General features: G+C 43.1%; 1 protein-coding gene across 1 annotated transcript in view; it reads left to right on the forward strand.

The window, feature by feature from the left end:
- LOC124545850 (aminopeptidase N-like) overlaps positions 1 to 16,805 on the forward strand; it is a 296,523-nt gene that overhangs the window by 215,669 nt on the left and 64,049 nt on the right. The window contains exon 9 of the mRNA XM_047124807.1: positions 1,544 to 1,727. Coding sequence (XP_046980763.1) covers positions 1,544 to 1,727 — 184 coding nt within the window. The remainder of the gene's footprint in view (positions 1 to 1,543; positions 1,728 to 16,805) is intronic.

The raw sequence follows: 16,805 nt of genomic DNA on the forward strand, positions 1-16,805 counted from the left end.
TGAGTTAAACAGAGCTTGGATGGCGTGTACAGGTACAGCTGCCCACGGAGCTTCAACACGATAACGTATTGTGACGAGCCAGTTGCTCGGCCACCATTGAACAGACGTTTTCAGTTGGTGAGAGATCTGGAGAATGTGCTGGCCAGGGCAGCAGTCGAACATTTTCTGTATCCAGAAAGGCCCGTACAGAACCTGCAACATGCGGTCGTGCATTATCCTGCTGTAATGTAGGGTTTCGCAGCGATCGAATGAAGGGTAGAGCCACGGGTCGTACCACATCTGAAATGTAGCGTCCACTGTTCAAAGTGCCGTCAATGCGAACAAGAGGTGACCGAGACGTGCAACCAATGGCATCCCATACCATCACGCCGGGTGATACGCCAGTATGGCGATGACGAATACACGCTTCCAATGTGCGTTCACCGCGATGTCACCAAACACGGATGCGACCATAATTATGTTGTAAACAGAACATGTCTGTAATGCAGCGTGAAGGGTAACCGCAGCCATGGTCTCCGAGCTGATAGTCCATGCTGCTGCAAACGTCGTCGAACTGTCCGTGCAGATGGTTGTTGTCTTGCAAACGTCCCCATCTGTTGACTCAGGGATCGAGACGTGACTGCACGATCCATTACAGCCATGCGGATAAGATGCCTCTCATCTCGACTGCTAGTGATACGGGGCCGTTGGGATCCAGCACGGCGTTCCGTATTACCCTCCTGAACCCACTGATTCCATATTCCGCTAACAGTCATTGGATGTCGACCAACGCGAGCAGCAATGTCGCGATACGATAAACCGCAATCGCGATAGGCTATAATCCGACCTTTATCAAAGTCGGAAACGTGATGGTACGCATTGCTCCTCCTTACGCGAGGCATCACAACAACGTTTCACCTGGCAACGCCGGTCAACTGCTGTTTGTGTATGGGAAATCGGTTGGAATCTTTCCTCATGTCAGCACGTTGAAGGTGTCACCAACGACGCCAACCTTGTGTGAATGCTCTGAAAAGCTAATCATTTGCATATCACAGCATCTTCTTCCCGTCGGTTAAATTTCGCGTCTGTAGCACATCATCTTCGTCGTGTAGCAATTTTAATGACCAGTAGTGTAATATTCACATTCGCACCCAATTCAATAAGTACGACTGTCAGCATCTCACGACCGTTTCTGTAGTCATATGATTATGATTTTAACCAACGATAATTAAGCCATTATGCCCGAGCAGTGACAGCCGTTCCTGGCGTCAAACTGTTCGGCCAGACAGGGACCTGGATTTTTTTATATTTCGGCTACATTCAGCGAATAGCTAGCGAGGACGTTGTTCCCGTGCAACATCACCAAACTGCCAGGCTGGAAGCTTCACATCATGAGGATGCCACATTTACCTTCTGTCCAGACTTAAGGTCTTGTGCAGCATTGCATCACCCCACGAAACGCATTTAGCATAATTAGGAGACATTTACACAATACTACAGCACTGTCGCTACGCTACACAGTGATTCGGTCACTGCTTTGGCACTTACTGCGGCTGCGTTGCAGGAAGTACCAGAGCTCGACGCAGAACGACCTGTGGGCTGCGCTGACGGAGCAGGCGCACGAGTCTGGCTCGCTGCCACGTGACATGACGGTGCGCCAGGTGATGGACACGTGGACGCTGCAGACCGGCTTCCCCGTGGTCACCGTCACCAGGGACTACGTCACCGGCGGCGCCACGCTCACACAAGTATGTATCATCACCGACACAGGCCAACGAAAATATATTTCTTTGCTTACTTTTTGTTAAACGTAGTACAAGCACTTCAATGTGGCAATAGCTCGGAAGTGTAAGCACACGTAAACTTAGCTGCTGGATCAAAGGAGCTGTGAAGGAACAAGTCCCACCCCACTCTCTCAGGGCTGATAGCCCGCACTCTGGATTTGTCCTTCTCCGAGAGCAGAATTATAATGGGAGCCGTACTTGAACCCTGTGACAGATATGGAGAAGTCTCTCATTCGTTTCAAAATAAGAAAAGAAAACAATGATCGACGCACAACACTAAGCAAAGTTGAGTATTCAAAGCATTAGCTACTGCAATTAATTGCTATATTTTACAGTGCTGTAAACTAGTTAGACCCAACCAATACCAGCATCTAAAGCAACCACAATTCAGTGCCCCCACCCACCCAAAACGGCCATCTTAAAATGTTGGTACAATAATAACTTAATCCTAAGTGTTCTTTTTTTTTTAACTGAATCCATTTTTGACATCACTGTTCACCGCTTTTCTCTATGAAGTACAATTTTGTCATAATGTGATTTCGGAATAAACTAGAAAAGTCACAAAATACATGAAATTGGAATGAATGCAATCCCATTTTTCAATGTGATCAAAGATTTTATTTAAGTACAAACATGAACCACTATTTATTACACAGAAAATTTGTATCCATTTACTTACGTATCCATTTACTTACGTGTCCCTTACCTTTCTCCTTGTATCGTCTAATATAGCTTTTTCTACAATGACTTGCTTGTTTTACGTCACTGTGAAGTGACTGATATTTCAGCAGCTACGATACCGGCTTTCTATCACTTGACGTTTTCACGAAAGACTGACATCAGCCAACGTTTCAGGGAAAAACTCAAGATAGATGTACATAAAGTGAATCTTAAAGCTCATCACTCATCATCAAACTGTGAAACTCTTGAACTTTTCCAGTGTGTTGAGGCAACAGAAATATCATGTTTAGCTTATTATTGCCTAAGAACTTAGTAGCAACCTACTTGAATGGTAACCAGTCTTCCCTCTCTACTCGAACTTTAGGTAATGCTGTATAAATTGTTCCATTAGACTCAACTTGGTACGTGTAAATAGAAGCAAACTTTTTTCGGATTCATAAGGTTCTTGCGGAAAAAAGAGAACTAGATGAAATTTATATCTGTAAAACCAGTGAAAAGCGGTTCGTAAATATCGACTGTTAAATGTAAAGAATGGTGGGTATGCGGCTTTTTGTCATCATATTAGAATGTGGACAAGAATGGTCACATACGAGGATTGACCAGAAAGTAACTTCTGATCGGTCGCTAAATGGAAACCAGAACGAAAATCAGAAACATTTTATTTGCAAGAGTTAGCTTCGCTTTCCAGATACTTTTCTACACAGTCGCCGCTCCGATTTAGACATTTGTCGGAGCGTTATACTAAATTTCCAACACCTTCGTCATAGAAGGCAGCAGCCTGTGTTTTCCAATAATTCTCTACGCTGGTCTATAGCGCGTAGCCTGCGCCCAAGTGTTGTCTTCGTTTCCAGCGTTTCATGTGAACAGAGATGATACTCAGGACGAGCCAATTAGGGCTGTGTTGTGGGTGATTGAACACTTCCCATCGAAAAGGCTGCAGGAGCGTCTTCACTGCCCCTGCAGAGTGCGGCGAAAATTGCCATGAAGAAGGAACTGCGTGGCAGTTGTGTTAGGTGGGCTGCGTTCATTAAGGCGAAGCCTCTCAACGGGCCACCATACTTCGCGGAAGACATCGTTGTTCTAGGCATCTTTACTAGCTCACAGTGCGCTCACAACTGAAAAGAGCGCCTTGATGCGATCGACGGTCATACTAGAGACACTATCCAACACATCTGTGGAAAGCTTCATCGGGTTTTCACAGTGGTGTCCATTTCGCGACTGATCGGAACTTACTTTCTGGACAACCCCCGTATTACCACTCTCTGCAACTATCGACAGGCTACACTGTGTTGATTTATGAAAAATGGTGTGAGTACATGATGGCTACTGTTGTCTAACGTAACTGGAACTTCAAGAAAAGATCGGAACATAGAATTTCAGGAGGAGGTGCACATGCAACTTGTCACCGTCTTTCGGGCCTTGAGAAAGTTCGAATAATAGTTGGGAGGAATATGGCAGCATTATGCCGACAGTTCGCTTTGTCAGTTCATGCGGATTTCCGCCTGGAGGCTGGGATGAAAGTATGCGGCTTGCCTTCGCGTCCCAGGCCTGCTATAGGGTTGCCAAAGCATTTAGGGGGTGAACTGCAGTTCGGGTTCTTCCATTATCATTTCGGACTTTGAGAAAGATCAAATTCTTGGTATGAGGAACATGGAAACATTGTAAAGACAGATCGCGCACACAGTTGGCTGTGGTGGCGTAATGTACTCTGGACAAAAGTGTGGTAAGAAGACTCCTTCGAGAAGCACTATGGCAGGAGAAGGTCATAGGGGTGTTCGCTTGGCTCTGATGAAAAAACTGATGACAGCAGCTGAAATACGACCAGATGCTACATGCAGCATCTCACCACGAGGCGTGGGAAGCGGATCACAGAAAATTGGACTGAGTAGTGGAATTGCCACTACCATTTACAGCTAACGCTGTGCTATAGACAACAGAGAGTTGCATTGTGTGGAGCCAGAGCCAACTGAGTCACTGACTACAATTCTGCGATTTTCAACGATGGGTTTCGCTTCTATTAGTGACGATAAATCAGTGTCACTGTGTTCGTTGACGATCTGGTGAAAGATCAAAGGAAGCAGCGTTTCTCGAGACCCATACATCTTCGACTCCTGGAATCATGGTGTGGTGAGATATTGGATATGACAACAGAACTTATTTGGTAATACTTGAAGGGATTTTGATTGTTCGTCGGTATGTGACAACCATGATTAACCCTGTTGCCATATCACTGGGCATATTTCAGCAGAATAATGCGTTGTTCCACACCGCAGTTCACATCACAAACACCTCGAGGAAAGTACGGATTCCTGATCGGGTCGTCAGACCCAACAATTTATCGTCCACAGAACATCTCAAGGATACTGGGGGAGGACGTATACTTTGATACCAGCCTCCAGCTGCAGTTCACGAACTGACGCAGCATGTGTTTCAAGAATGGGAAGAAATTCCTCAAAGTATCTTTTGAAGCTGTGTTCTTCCATGCCACAACGAATAGAAGAATGTATTCGTGACCGTGAGATCACGCCTCATGCTACCATTATCGATGGACTTCAGTGCTGAATGAAATGTATGTTCAACCGTTTAATTCCCGTTATGTGATGAACTTCACAACGTTTGATAAGTATCCGACTGGTGCTTCATGCGTAACACTTTCTTTTCCCGTCAATTTAAGCACAAGACCACGCTCATCCGTATGCATGTAGATATTTTACGCTAAACGCCATTAACAACTCAGATGCCGATGGGAGGTCAAATGTTTGATATGCGAGCGACACACAATTTTTTGGTCATTGAGAAATAAAAACTCCGGCCACACTTGCACATGAATTACTAGTTGTTATTTAATCACGAATCACTGACGATTACATCGAGGGCGGTCCCAATCCATTACATCTGCTAGCTGTCCTGCGTTACCGCACAGTAATAACTATGGCACAGGCCTCCTTTGTAGTTTCAGGGTAGCGTCCTAATCTTGCAGCCGCACACACACACACACACACACACACACACACACACACACACACACACACACACACACAAACCCAATATTTGCGTAACGTAAAGCTTTTCTCGAAAGAAAGGTAATATGAGTCATCATCTTTTGATAAGAGTATGGCATACTAGCAGGCCGTGCCTCGTTTTTGTAGCCTCTGAAGATAAAAGATCGAAATCCCTATCAGAAAGAATGGACCTGCTTTTTCCGGATATAAACAAATGACACGCTCTTCAGGATGCCGTGTGCCCCTGTACCTGAGTGTTCATCCTGTCTTACTGCCTCGCGAAGGACCGGAGTTCGATTTCAGATGCTACCACAAATTTTTTCCTTTGTTGAAGGACCCGATAGGGGACGTACCCTGAATCGCGAGGAAATTTAAATAATTATTAGGGATGTAAGTGGCATCAGTGCTGCGAAATATCTGGCATAACGGGAGAACTGTACGCAAACCAAATACTTCTCCATAAAGGTAAACCTGTCCTGAACTCGAAGGTTGGTTTGAATAGCGTACTGCTTTACTAGGCATGGTCCTGTTGTAGGTTATACGAGATGTGACTATAAATAACGGGACTATTGCCGTAAAATATTTTATTTCAGAAACGTACCTATTTACCTATTGTCACTCTCAATATATTCCCCTCTTCTATCCCTACAAATCTCCATGCGAATTTTTGATTGGTGGAAACAGTGCTGAAGGTCTTCCTCTGTAAGCTTCTTGATAATGCATGCCGCTTTTTCTTTCGCTACTTCAACGGATTGAGATCTTCTTTCTTTTAATGCAGATTCACCTTGGGAAATACACTGCGCAACAATGTTAAAGGATCGTTTCTTCGAAATCCCATAATTTTCTTCTGTTCCCGCGCTTAAGTTTGAAATTTGGCTGAAACGTACCTACAACGTTCCTCTGTAATGGTGCTGACAGTAAGGTGTCGACACATGGGGAAAAAAACCACAGCTCAGAAGTTCACGAGAGCTTGATTTAATGACGTTACACTGGCGGCAAATTTCACCACAATTCTTCCCAACGCCAGTGTGGGCGTCTCGCGCTATGGAAAGGTCTTCACAGCCACTCTTACCCACATTTCACCCCTTCTTCTGCCGCCTATGCAATGCAGACCAGAACCGCAGCACCCAGCGTCGAAATCACCCAGTTTTCTTATGGGTGGCCGAAAGTAACATTTCACAGACACGAAAGGTGGTGGGGCGTTGATTCCCACGCATTTCGGCGTCGAAAACGACGGTTTGCAATGCGATGAGTAACAGGATGACGTTCTGGACAGGGTTCGACACTGCTGCCACTCCTTGGACGTTTCAACCCTACTCTAAGGACATTGTGGGGCTGCAACCTCACTAAATCTGATCTGACCCGATTAAAGTTTAATACGACCGCAAGTTTTCTATCTGATGTGCGGGGTGGAACCACTAGGGACCTTTCAAAACCCATCAACGAAATGTGAGCATGTTCTGAAACAGTGAAGGCGTTTTATACTTTCTCAGCTGTTCTGTTTCTCGCTCTCCTGTGGCGTGATCACTGTGAGGGAGCGAGGGGAGTGGGGAGAGGGGGCGGGGTGCGACATTATCATATCATATGCGTGAATAAAGGTGGGAATTTAAGGAGATGGGACCTGGATAAACTGACAGGAACAGGGAGAGCATTAGGGAACGATTGACCAGAATGGGAGAAAGAAATACAGTAGAAGAAGAATGTGTAGCTTTCAGAGATGAAATACCGAAGGCAGCAGAGGATCAAGTAGGTAAAAAGACAAGAACTAATAGAAATCCTTGGGTAACAAAATAGATATTGAATTTAATTGATGAAAGGAGAAAATACAAAAATGCAATAAATGAAGCAGGCAAAAAGGAATACAAACCTCCCAAAAATGAGATCGACAGGAAGTGCAAAATGGTTCAAATGATTCAAATGGCTCTGAGCAGTATGGGACTTAACAGCTGAGGTCATCAGTCCCGTAGAACTTAGAACTACTTAAACGTAACTAAACTAAGGACAGCACACTCACCCATGCCCGAGGCACGATTCGAACTTGCGACCGTAGCGGTCACGCGATGCCAGACTGAAGCGCCTAGAACCGCTCGGCCACACCAGTCGGCTGCAAAATGGATAAGCAGGGATGGCTAGAGGACAAATGTAAGGACGTAGAGAAGTATATCACTAGCGGTAAGACAGATACTGCCTAAAGTAAACTTAATGAGACCTTTGGAGAAAAGAGAACCACTTGCATGAATATCAAGAGCTCAGATGGAAACCCAGTTCTAAGTAAAGAAGGGAAAACAGAAAGTTGGAAGGAGTATATAGAGGGTCTATACAAGGGCGATGTTCTTGAGGGCAATATTATGGAAATGGAAGAGGATGTAGATGAATATTAAAAGGGAGATATGATACTACGTGAAGATTTTGACAGAGCACTGAAAGACCTAAGTCGAAACAAGGCCCCGGGAGTAGACAACATCCCATTAGAACTAATAACAGCCTTGGGAGAGCCACCCCTGACAAAACTCTACCATCTGGTGAGCAAGATGTATGAGACAGGCGAAATGCCCTCAGACTTCAAGAAGAACATAATAATTCAAATCCCAAAGAAAGCAGGTGTTGACAGATGTGAAAATTACCGAACTATCAATTTAATAAGCCACAGCTGCAAAATACTAACACGAATTCTATACAGACGAATGGAAAAACTAGTAGAAGCCGACCTCGGGGAAGATCAGTTTGGAATCCGTAGAAATATTGGAACACGTGAGGCAATACTGACCCTACGACTTATCTTAGGAAATAGATTAAGGAAAGGCAAACCTACGTTTTTATCATTTGTAGACTTAGAGAAAGCTTTTGAGAATGTAACTGGAATACTCTCTTTCAAATTCTTAAGATTGCAGGGGTCAAATACAGGGAACGAAAGGCTATTTACAATTTGTACAGAAACCAGATGGCAGCTATAGGAGTCGAGGGGCATGAAAGGGTAGCAGTGATTGATAAAGGAGGGATGTTATTTAATCTGTATATTGAGCAAGCAGTAAAGAAAACAAAAGAAAAATTCGGAGTGGGAATTAAAATCCATAGAGAGGAAATAAAAACTTTGAGGTTCGCCGATGACATCGTAATTCTGTCAGACACACCAAAGGACACAGAAGAGCAGTTGAACGGAATGATCTTGAAAGGAGGATATAAGATGAACATCAACAAACGCAAAACGAGGATAATGGAATATAGTCGAATTAAATCGGGTGATACGAGGGAATTAGATTAGGAAATGGGACATTTAAAGTAGTAAAGGAGTTTTACTATTTGGGGAGCAAAATAACTGATGATGGTCGAAGCAGAGAGGATATAAAATGTAGACTGACAATGGCAAGGAAAGCGTTTCTGAAGAAGAGAGTTTTGTTAACATAGAGTACAGATTTAAGTGTCAGAAAGTCGTTTCTGAAAGTATTTGTATGGAGTGTAGCCATGTATGGAAGTGAAACGTGGACGATAAATAGTTTAGAGAAGAAGACAATAGAAGCTTTCGAAAAGTGGTGCTATAGGAGAATGCTGAAGATTAGATGGGTAGATCACATAACTAATGAGGAGATATTGAATAGAACTGGGGAGAAGAGAAATTTGTGGCACAACTTGACAACTTGATCGGTTGGTAGGACATATTCTGAGGCATCTAGGGATCACGAATTTAGTATTGGAGGGCAGCGTGGAGGGTAAAAATCGTAGAGGGAGACCAAGAGATGAATACACTAAACAGATTCAGAAGAATGTAGGTTACAGTAGGTATTGGGAGATGAAGAAGCTTGCACAGGATAGTGTAGCATGGAAAGCTGCACCAAACCAATCTCTGGACAGAAGACCAGAACAACAACATGGGTGAAGAAAACGGCGACGGATCCCTCTAAGAACCCCGTTCGACAACACCCTCTGTAGCATCCACGCTTCTTTGTTGAGCACCTTTAAAATGTACCTGTGGCAAACATAGACATCACTTTAGTTTCTCGGCTGCTCTAGCACCTGAAGGTAGGCAAACCGTACCTAAAGGTGTGTTAAAGATGTTACTTAACCGTCAGGTGCCAATGTAAGATCATTAATCCATCCTGAAGCTCTCCTGATCTTGTGAATTGTCACCCTTTTTTTTTCGACACGTTGCTGCCTGAAGCGTCGCTGGGCCCAAGGGTGACGTCGCAGGTCGCCATGCTTTTTCACCATTACAGAGGAAGTTTGTAGTCACCTTTGAGCCAAACTTCAAACTTATGCGCGGCAATGGGAGACAATGATGGGCTTTCGAAAAAGTTATCCATTAATTTTGTTGCGCAATGTAGATAAATGTCGCATGCTGCTAGCTAAGGCGAATAAGATGGTTGGTCCAGCAATGGAATGCTGTACTGCGCTAGAAACCTCTTGCAGACTATGCGGTATGAGCCGGTGCGTTGTCGTTTATCGCTAATTAAAATTTTAAGTTTCTGAGTTAAAAATAATCAATTGCCACCTCATCTGCTGTACGTAATTTCAAGAATAATTCAAAGCCGTGTCAAATGTTGCTCTATTTTTATTTTATTTCATTTTTTTCTTTTCTTTTCAGAAGAGCAGCTTGCGCTTGTCAGTTGCTAGTCCATTTGTCTATTTCTCTCTCTTTATTTGGCAGTGGAAAAGCGGACAAAAATCGATTTCGTATCTTTCCCTCAGATCAGAAGTAAGTAGGTTTTTATTAATTACTCTGATTGCTTTCGAGCAATTAAATCTATCTTTGCTAAAATAGTCCTCAAGCTGGTCGGTGGAACACCCCATTGTCCATTTCTCAATCTTCGCGTGGCTGTAAAAATTCGGACAAAATTCTGTTGTGTAATATTTAGGCAGTCTTATTTTCGTTCCGCATTTGACCAAAAAAAGGGCGTCAACTGATTCTGTGAGTAGTTTATGTACCGTGGATGAAACATGGGACCACTAATTCACGTCAGAAACGAAACGCTAAAATTGTGGTTGGAACACGATGCAACTCCACTCAAAAAATGAAGACAACTTCATCTGCAATTCTTTACATTGATTACTAGATGGGAACAGATGTGAATTGAGTATAAATTCCTAAGTAGTGTTTAAATTACAGATTGCTACAACATCCACGTCGTTGATCAGATTCTCCACCCCATAATTTCTATCTATTTTCACAATTAAAGCAAGTTGTTACTGGGCATATTTTGAGTCCAGCTACAGAATTATGGCGGGTTTAGATGAATATTTCGCTAGAGAAAGTGTCGAAAAATAGCTTCATATTTTTAAATAAAACAGTTCTATCCCTATTTCAGGGCGAGCAAGTTTCTCCTCGCAATCGTATGAGCTATATATCCTTCACTCAGGACTATAGCTGTAATTCATCAATAGCTGCAAACGAAGGAAAAATCAGAAAACGCTTTGTGAAGTACGTAATTGAGTTACCTCGCGGCGTAGTCCATATTCGGTTCTCACGCATTAATCGAATTTTCTCTGGAAATGCCTCCTATAGCGAATATGACTGTCACATGTCTCCGTTTCACTTCTCTAATTTGTTGTTCATTAGAAAGGGCTTTGACAGGCTTTGTATGGGGCTGCTGTGTAGCTCCATACGCAGGAAATAATAGCTGCGACAAGAATAAAATTTCTAGCGTCTTTAATGTTGGGTGTACTCCATAACACATAATTTTTCTACACGTACTGCAAATAATTGAGTAAACAGACAACGAGAAAAAGAGAAGACACTGGCAACGGTAGAGTGCTATAGTAAAAATAGTGAAGCGACCGTTTGTAAAAGAGTCCAGTTTCAAGAGATATTGTATGATGTCACGCAGTGTAGATAATTTTAGGCAACGATATTAAAATTTTCGCGTCTGAGTGTACTTTAAAAAATAACGAACGCACAGTCTTCGTTGAGGAACACAACTTTTATCTGCCCAAGCTACAAAAAAATGTAAGTTGATATTTTTGAACTTGAATTGAAGGGGTCAGTGGGAAAAGGTCTATCCCATTTTGTGTTACTGCGAGTTCTACGTTCGGTTAAATTCGATACGCAGTTTATATAGTAGGCAGTATTTTCTAGTATTACATGTGGAACTACTTGTTGCTTGCATGTCACGCCTTCTAAAACTCAACAGGTAGGTGATGACGTGAATCCTTACTTAGTCCTTTCTCCCACCCACCGTTCCAATAATAAAGAAAACGTGGCAGTAAAATGTAAAACAGGAGGCATAATCTGTTAACTTAGCGTCGCCTTAATACGATCAGAAATGGTAGGATTGATTAAAAATTGTCTCCAAAAATAATTATTTCAGCTCTTGCCGAAACTGCAGTTTCTCTGTCCTTAGTAGAAAATATTCTGTTGAGTGGAAATAAAAGCTTAATTCGACCTTCCCGAAAGACTGGTAACAGACAACAGGCGTCTAGAATCCGATCAGCAAATTACCTACAGCATCTCAAGCCTTTGACTACACTGGAAATGAACAACTGTTGGACTGCCTTAAAACTTGTAATATCCACAATAAATATCAATCCAATTTCCGAAAACACCATAGTGCAGGTACTGCGTCAACAAAACTGGCTGATGACATTAAACATGCCGTGAACAGACGTGAGGTGAGCATCATCAGTTAGCCTACTTGAGCGAAGAGTTAATACACAGCCTACTCGAGCAAACCTTTTAGTATAATTGATTTAGGTATATTGCTTACGGGATTGAAGCAGCTGAATTACTGTCACGGTGCAATATGTTGCTCGGCACCTACGTTACGCAGAGGTGTCAACTCACCATCTGTGTATTCGACATACCATCGTGGACACATGAGCGTTCAGAATTCCCTCAGTCTTCCGTCTTTGGTTCAAATAGTTCAAATGGTTCTGAGCATTATGGGACTTAGCTTCTAAGGTCATCAGTCCCCTAGAACTTAGAACTACTTAAACCTAACTAACCTAAAGACATCACAAACATCCATGCCCGAGGCAGGATTCGAACCTGCGATCGTAGCGGTCTCGCGGTTCCAGACTGCAGCGCCTAGAACCGCACGGCCACCCCGGCCGGCCTTTGGTCCACCCTTCGCTTTTACTATAGCTTGAACTCTGTTGGGGACACTTTCAACTAGGTGTCTCAATGTCTGTGGAGGAATGGCAGACCATTCCTCCTCATGAGCCGAAACATGATAAGGTCGTGATGTTGAATATCGGTGTCTGGAGCGAAGTGACTTTCTAGCTCATCCCAGCGGTATTCCATTGGATTTGTGTCAGAACTTTCGGCAGGCCAGTCCGTTTCCGGAATATTATCGTGCACAAAACATTGCGTCACGCTTGCTACATTTATGACAGGGTACATTGTCATGCTGATATAGCTATCGTCTGCGAATTGTTCCTCTACTGTATATAATACACAAAGCTATAAAATGTGTTCGTGTCCTTCCACATTTAGCATTTTCTTAAGGGCTGTAAGGAGACCATATACTCCAGCCACGGAAAACACCCCCATACCATAACGCCACCTCTTCTACACTTGACTGCTGGCACTACATAAGGTGGCAGGTAACATTCTCCACGCATTCGCCAAACCAAAACACTTACATCGAATTGGCGCAGGGTATTAGCGTGGTTCATCACTGGACGTCACTCATTTCCAGTCTGTCCCGTGACATTGCTCTATAGCCCACTTCAAGCATAGCTTACCACTGACTACAGAACTGGGTGGCTTATGAGGAGCTGCTCGACCACTTCACTCCATTCTTTTCAACTCCCTACGCACACAGTCATTGTGCTGGCTGGACTGCTGATAGCTCTCTGGAACTCATGAGTGATTGCTTCTGCTTATTTCATGAGACCTTTTTACAACCACCCTCCACAATGTTCGACGGTCCCTATCCGTCCGCGCATGTGTTCCTGCTCTAGGTTTAACTGTGACTGATCCTTCGTGTTTCCACTTTACAATCACATCACCAACAGGCGACTCTGGCAGCTTTAGATGAAATATGCCTGATAGATTCGTTACTCCGATGACATGCAATGACTACTCTACGTTCGAAGTCATTGAGCTCTCCTGAGCGACCCATTCTGCTTTTTCTGCATATCTAGCGACAACACAGTCCTCCACGCCTCCTTTTATACTGGCGGGTCCGTGTCTAGTGACATCTAGTGATCAATTCTGCATTACATGCTGATGCCTGGCTACTTTTGATCAGATTGTGAAAATGTTCCAGTTGAACTCCAACAACCTAACTCACTTTAAGCCATCTTCCACACTGATGATTAATTTTTTAACGTGTTCTATAGTAACTTTACGTGTCTCTCTTGCACATCAAGGCACCAATTAATCGCCGAAAAATGTCATTACTTTTCTTTCGATTTCACTGTCCAACTTCCTGCATGCACTTGAAACCACATTTCAAGCCGACAATTAATTCTTATTGTAACATCTTGGGCTGTCGGGTGTTCTGCACAACCCAAGATGTCATTAGATCGCCGATAAAGCCTGAAGAATTACAATTCTTATTGTCCTTTAGTGTAAGTTGTGACGTCTTGCCCACTCGTCTCGTATTGGATGCCTAAGGGATGCTGCGTTCTCGGAATGCTGTACAACAATTCAAGCAAATGACATTACTAGTTTTATTTCAGTAAAGCAGATTGACAATACTTAACTTTGAAACAACAATGGTGTCGCAAGCGATGGGCGACATGCAGCATAAATCCGACTCCTTTGCCATATACAATATTCATGCAAGTTTGACACACAGCTTGTGGATCACTAGTAACCGCTACCGTAGCACTCTCTGCTAGGCCTGTCCGTATACTGCCCCGATACTGAGCGGCCGAGGGGGCCAGGAGCGGCACTTCTGTTCTCCTCTTGTAGAGGCCACTCGTGTTGTGGTGCGGTTCTAATCAGCGCACCATTGGCCGATGTCGTTTCACAACCTTCTCTTCTCTTGCGTTCTTCATCTTCGTTCCGGTGCTTGTGGTTAAGCCAGAACATACGTTTTGTGCTTGTTGTGCATCGAGCAACCAACCAGTCAGTTAAGATGAGTTAGACAAAATTTCTATTTGGTTGACGAATGGTAGCTAGCTCTAAATGTATAAAAATGTAAGTTAACGCGGGTAAGTGGGAAAAACAAACCCGTAATGTTCGGATACAGCACCAGCAGTATCCTGCTTGAAACAATCATGTTGTTTAAATATCTGGACGTAACGTTGGAAACCGATATGAAATGGAACGAGCATGTGATGACTGTGGTAGTAAAGGCGAATGATCGACTTCGGTTTATTGGGACAATTTTAGGAAAATGTGGTTCATCTGTAAATGAGACAACATATAGGACACTAGTGCGACCTATTCTTTGAGTACTACTGTAGTGTTCGGGATCCGTACTACGTTAGTTTAAAGAAAGTCTCCGAAGTAATTGATAGGAGGGCTGCTAGATTTGTTACTGGCAGGTTCGAACAACACACAAGCGTTAAGGAGATGCTTCGGGAACTGAAGTGCTAATCCTTGGAGAGAAGAAGACGTTCTTTTCGAGGAATGCTATTGAGAAAATTTAGAGAACCGGTATTTGAGGCTGACAGCAGAAGGTTCCTACTGCCGGCAACATACGTTTCACGCAAGGGCCACGAAGATACGAGAAATTAGGTCTCATACAGAGGCCTATAGATAGTCATTGTTTCCTCGCTCTATTTGCGAGTGGAACAGAAAAGGTAATGAGTAGCGGTAGTGGTTTGCCGAGTATCTATGTAAATGTATCCAGTACTCGACTTTCAACTGTAGTGTCCTTCAACTACCCCGTCTCCCTGCTCTATATATTTTACATTGATGCCGTGCGGGATTAGCCGAGCGGACTAAGGCGCTGCTGTCATGGACTGTGCGGCTGGTCCCGGCGGAGGTTCGAGTCCTCCCTCGGGCATGGGTGTGTGTGTTGGTCCTTACGATAATTTAGGTTAAGTAGTGTGTAAGCTTAGGGACTGATGACTTTAGCAGTTAAGTCCCATAGGATTTCTTCACACACATTTGAACTTTTTTTTTTTTTTACATTGACGTTAACGTCTCTGAGCACAGAACTTAAATTACAAAACACATACCTGCGTAACATTTACATACATACAAAATTTATATATTTCAGATAACATAAATAATACTAATACGTGTAAACTCAGTCTCATTTTGAGAACAGAAGATATGACGTTTTCCTCTCAGAATGCGCCACATAAAAAAAGGCCCTTAAGCCTTGAAACGACCTGTGTAATAACGTCAGCTGTTTCGTCGACCGTCTTATATAATTGTGATAACTTTAGGGGTGAGGCGTAGACGATACGTGGGTGGGACGACACGTGTCTGACTCGTTGCTTTAAGACTCTCCAGAGAATCCAGATCGATAGTGTCAGGAAGAATGGACCTCCCTGCAGGGAACTGATATCCACTGGGAACGTTAAAAGCGTTCGAAAGCGGTCACGCTGTCCCTTTCTTGTCATGATGGTGAGACAGGAGACAGCGTAGTGTCCACATTACCAGCAACACGCAACAAGTTTCCGTATCACTTTTCTGTCCTTTTCAATTATCATTTTATGCCCTGACCTGAAGCTTGCGCACATCTCTGGTGGTCTTTGCGCCTGTTTAATAACAAGCACTCTTCGCAGTACGAAGTATTGTCATGCACTTTTAATTATCACCAAAAAAAAAAAATAAAGTTAATTAGTTATATCTTCGTTTGTTTGCCGATACATGCCTGCAGCTCTGGTTAGGAATGTGAAAAACCGAACACTTAAAACTGATATCGGCAATTTAGTTCTGAATAACAGGTATTTTTCGGTATTTCTGTAGGCTCGGTTGTAATAGGTATTTTTTTTTTAAGTTTTACTAATAACCGAGTACAAAAACCGAAATATCTATTAACCATAGTAGCAGTACTAAAATTTTTCGTTTTTAAATCAACCTCTTTTTAAGGAGCAATTTTTATTCGTAATATTTGCGTTGGTTTCAATATTGCGTTATTATAGAAAATGGGAAAAGCGATCAATGCTATTTTAATAACAATGGCGACAGAAACGAGCAGCAAACACATGGCATAAGAACTGGTGCAGCATTGTTGTGTCGTGGCTTAAGGTATGCGAATACGTGCAGTGTGCCCCCACCTAGTATGTAACGGTTGTTTCTCGCTGTCATCGCCGAACATCAGTTGTATTGCAGAATGGCATTAACACTGGTCTGGATATATATTTACCAAGTGATGTAGCAATGAAGTACACTGCTTCTTCCCTTAAAAGATTAAAAATCTGTCTGCCAGTACAAAGGGAAGGAAATTATGGTAATACTAATTGATTAAAAAACTTAACAATATATCATTCATAGTATACTGTTCAATAAAATAGCAAA

The sequence above is a fragment of the Schistocerca americana genome, chromosome 8 (genome assembly GCF_021461395.2).
Source record: "Schistocerca americana isolate TAMUIC-IGC-003095 chromosome 8, iqSchAmer2.1, whole genome shotgun sequence".
Taxonomy (NCBI): domain Eukaryota; kingdom Metazoa; phylum Arthropoda; class Insecta; order Orthoptera; family Acrididae; genus Schistocerca; species Schistocerca americana.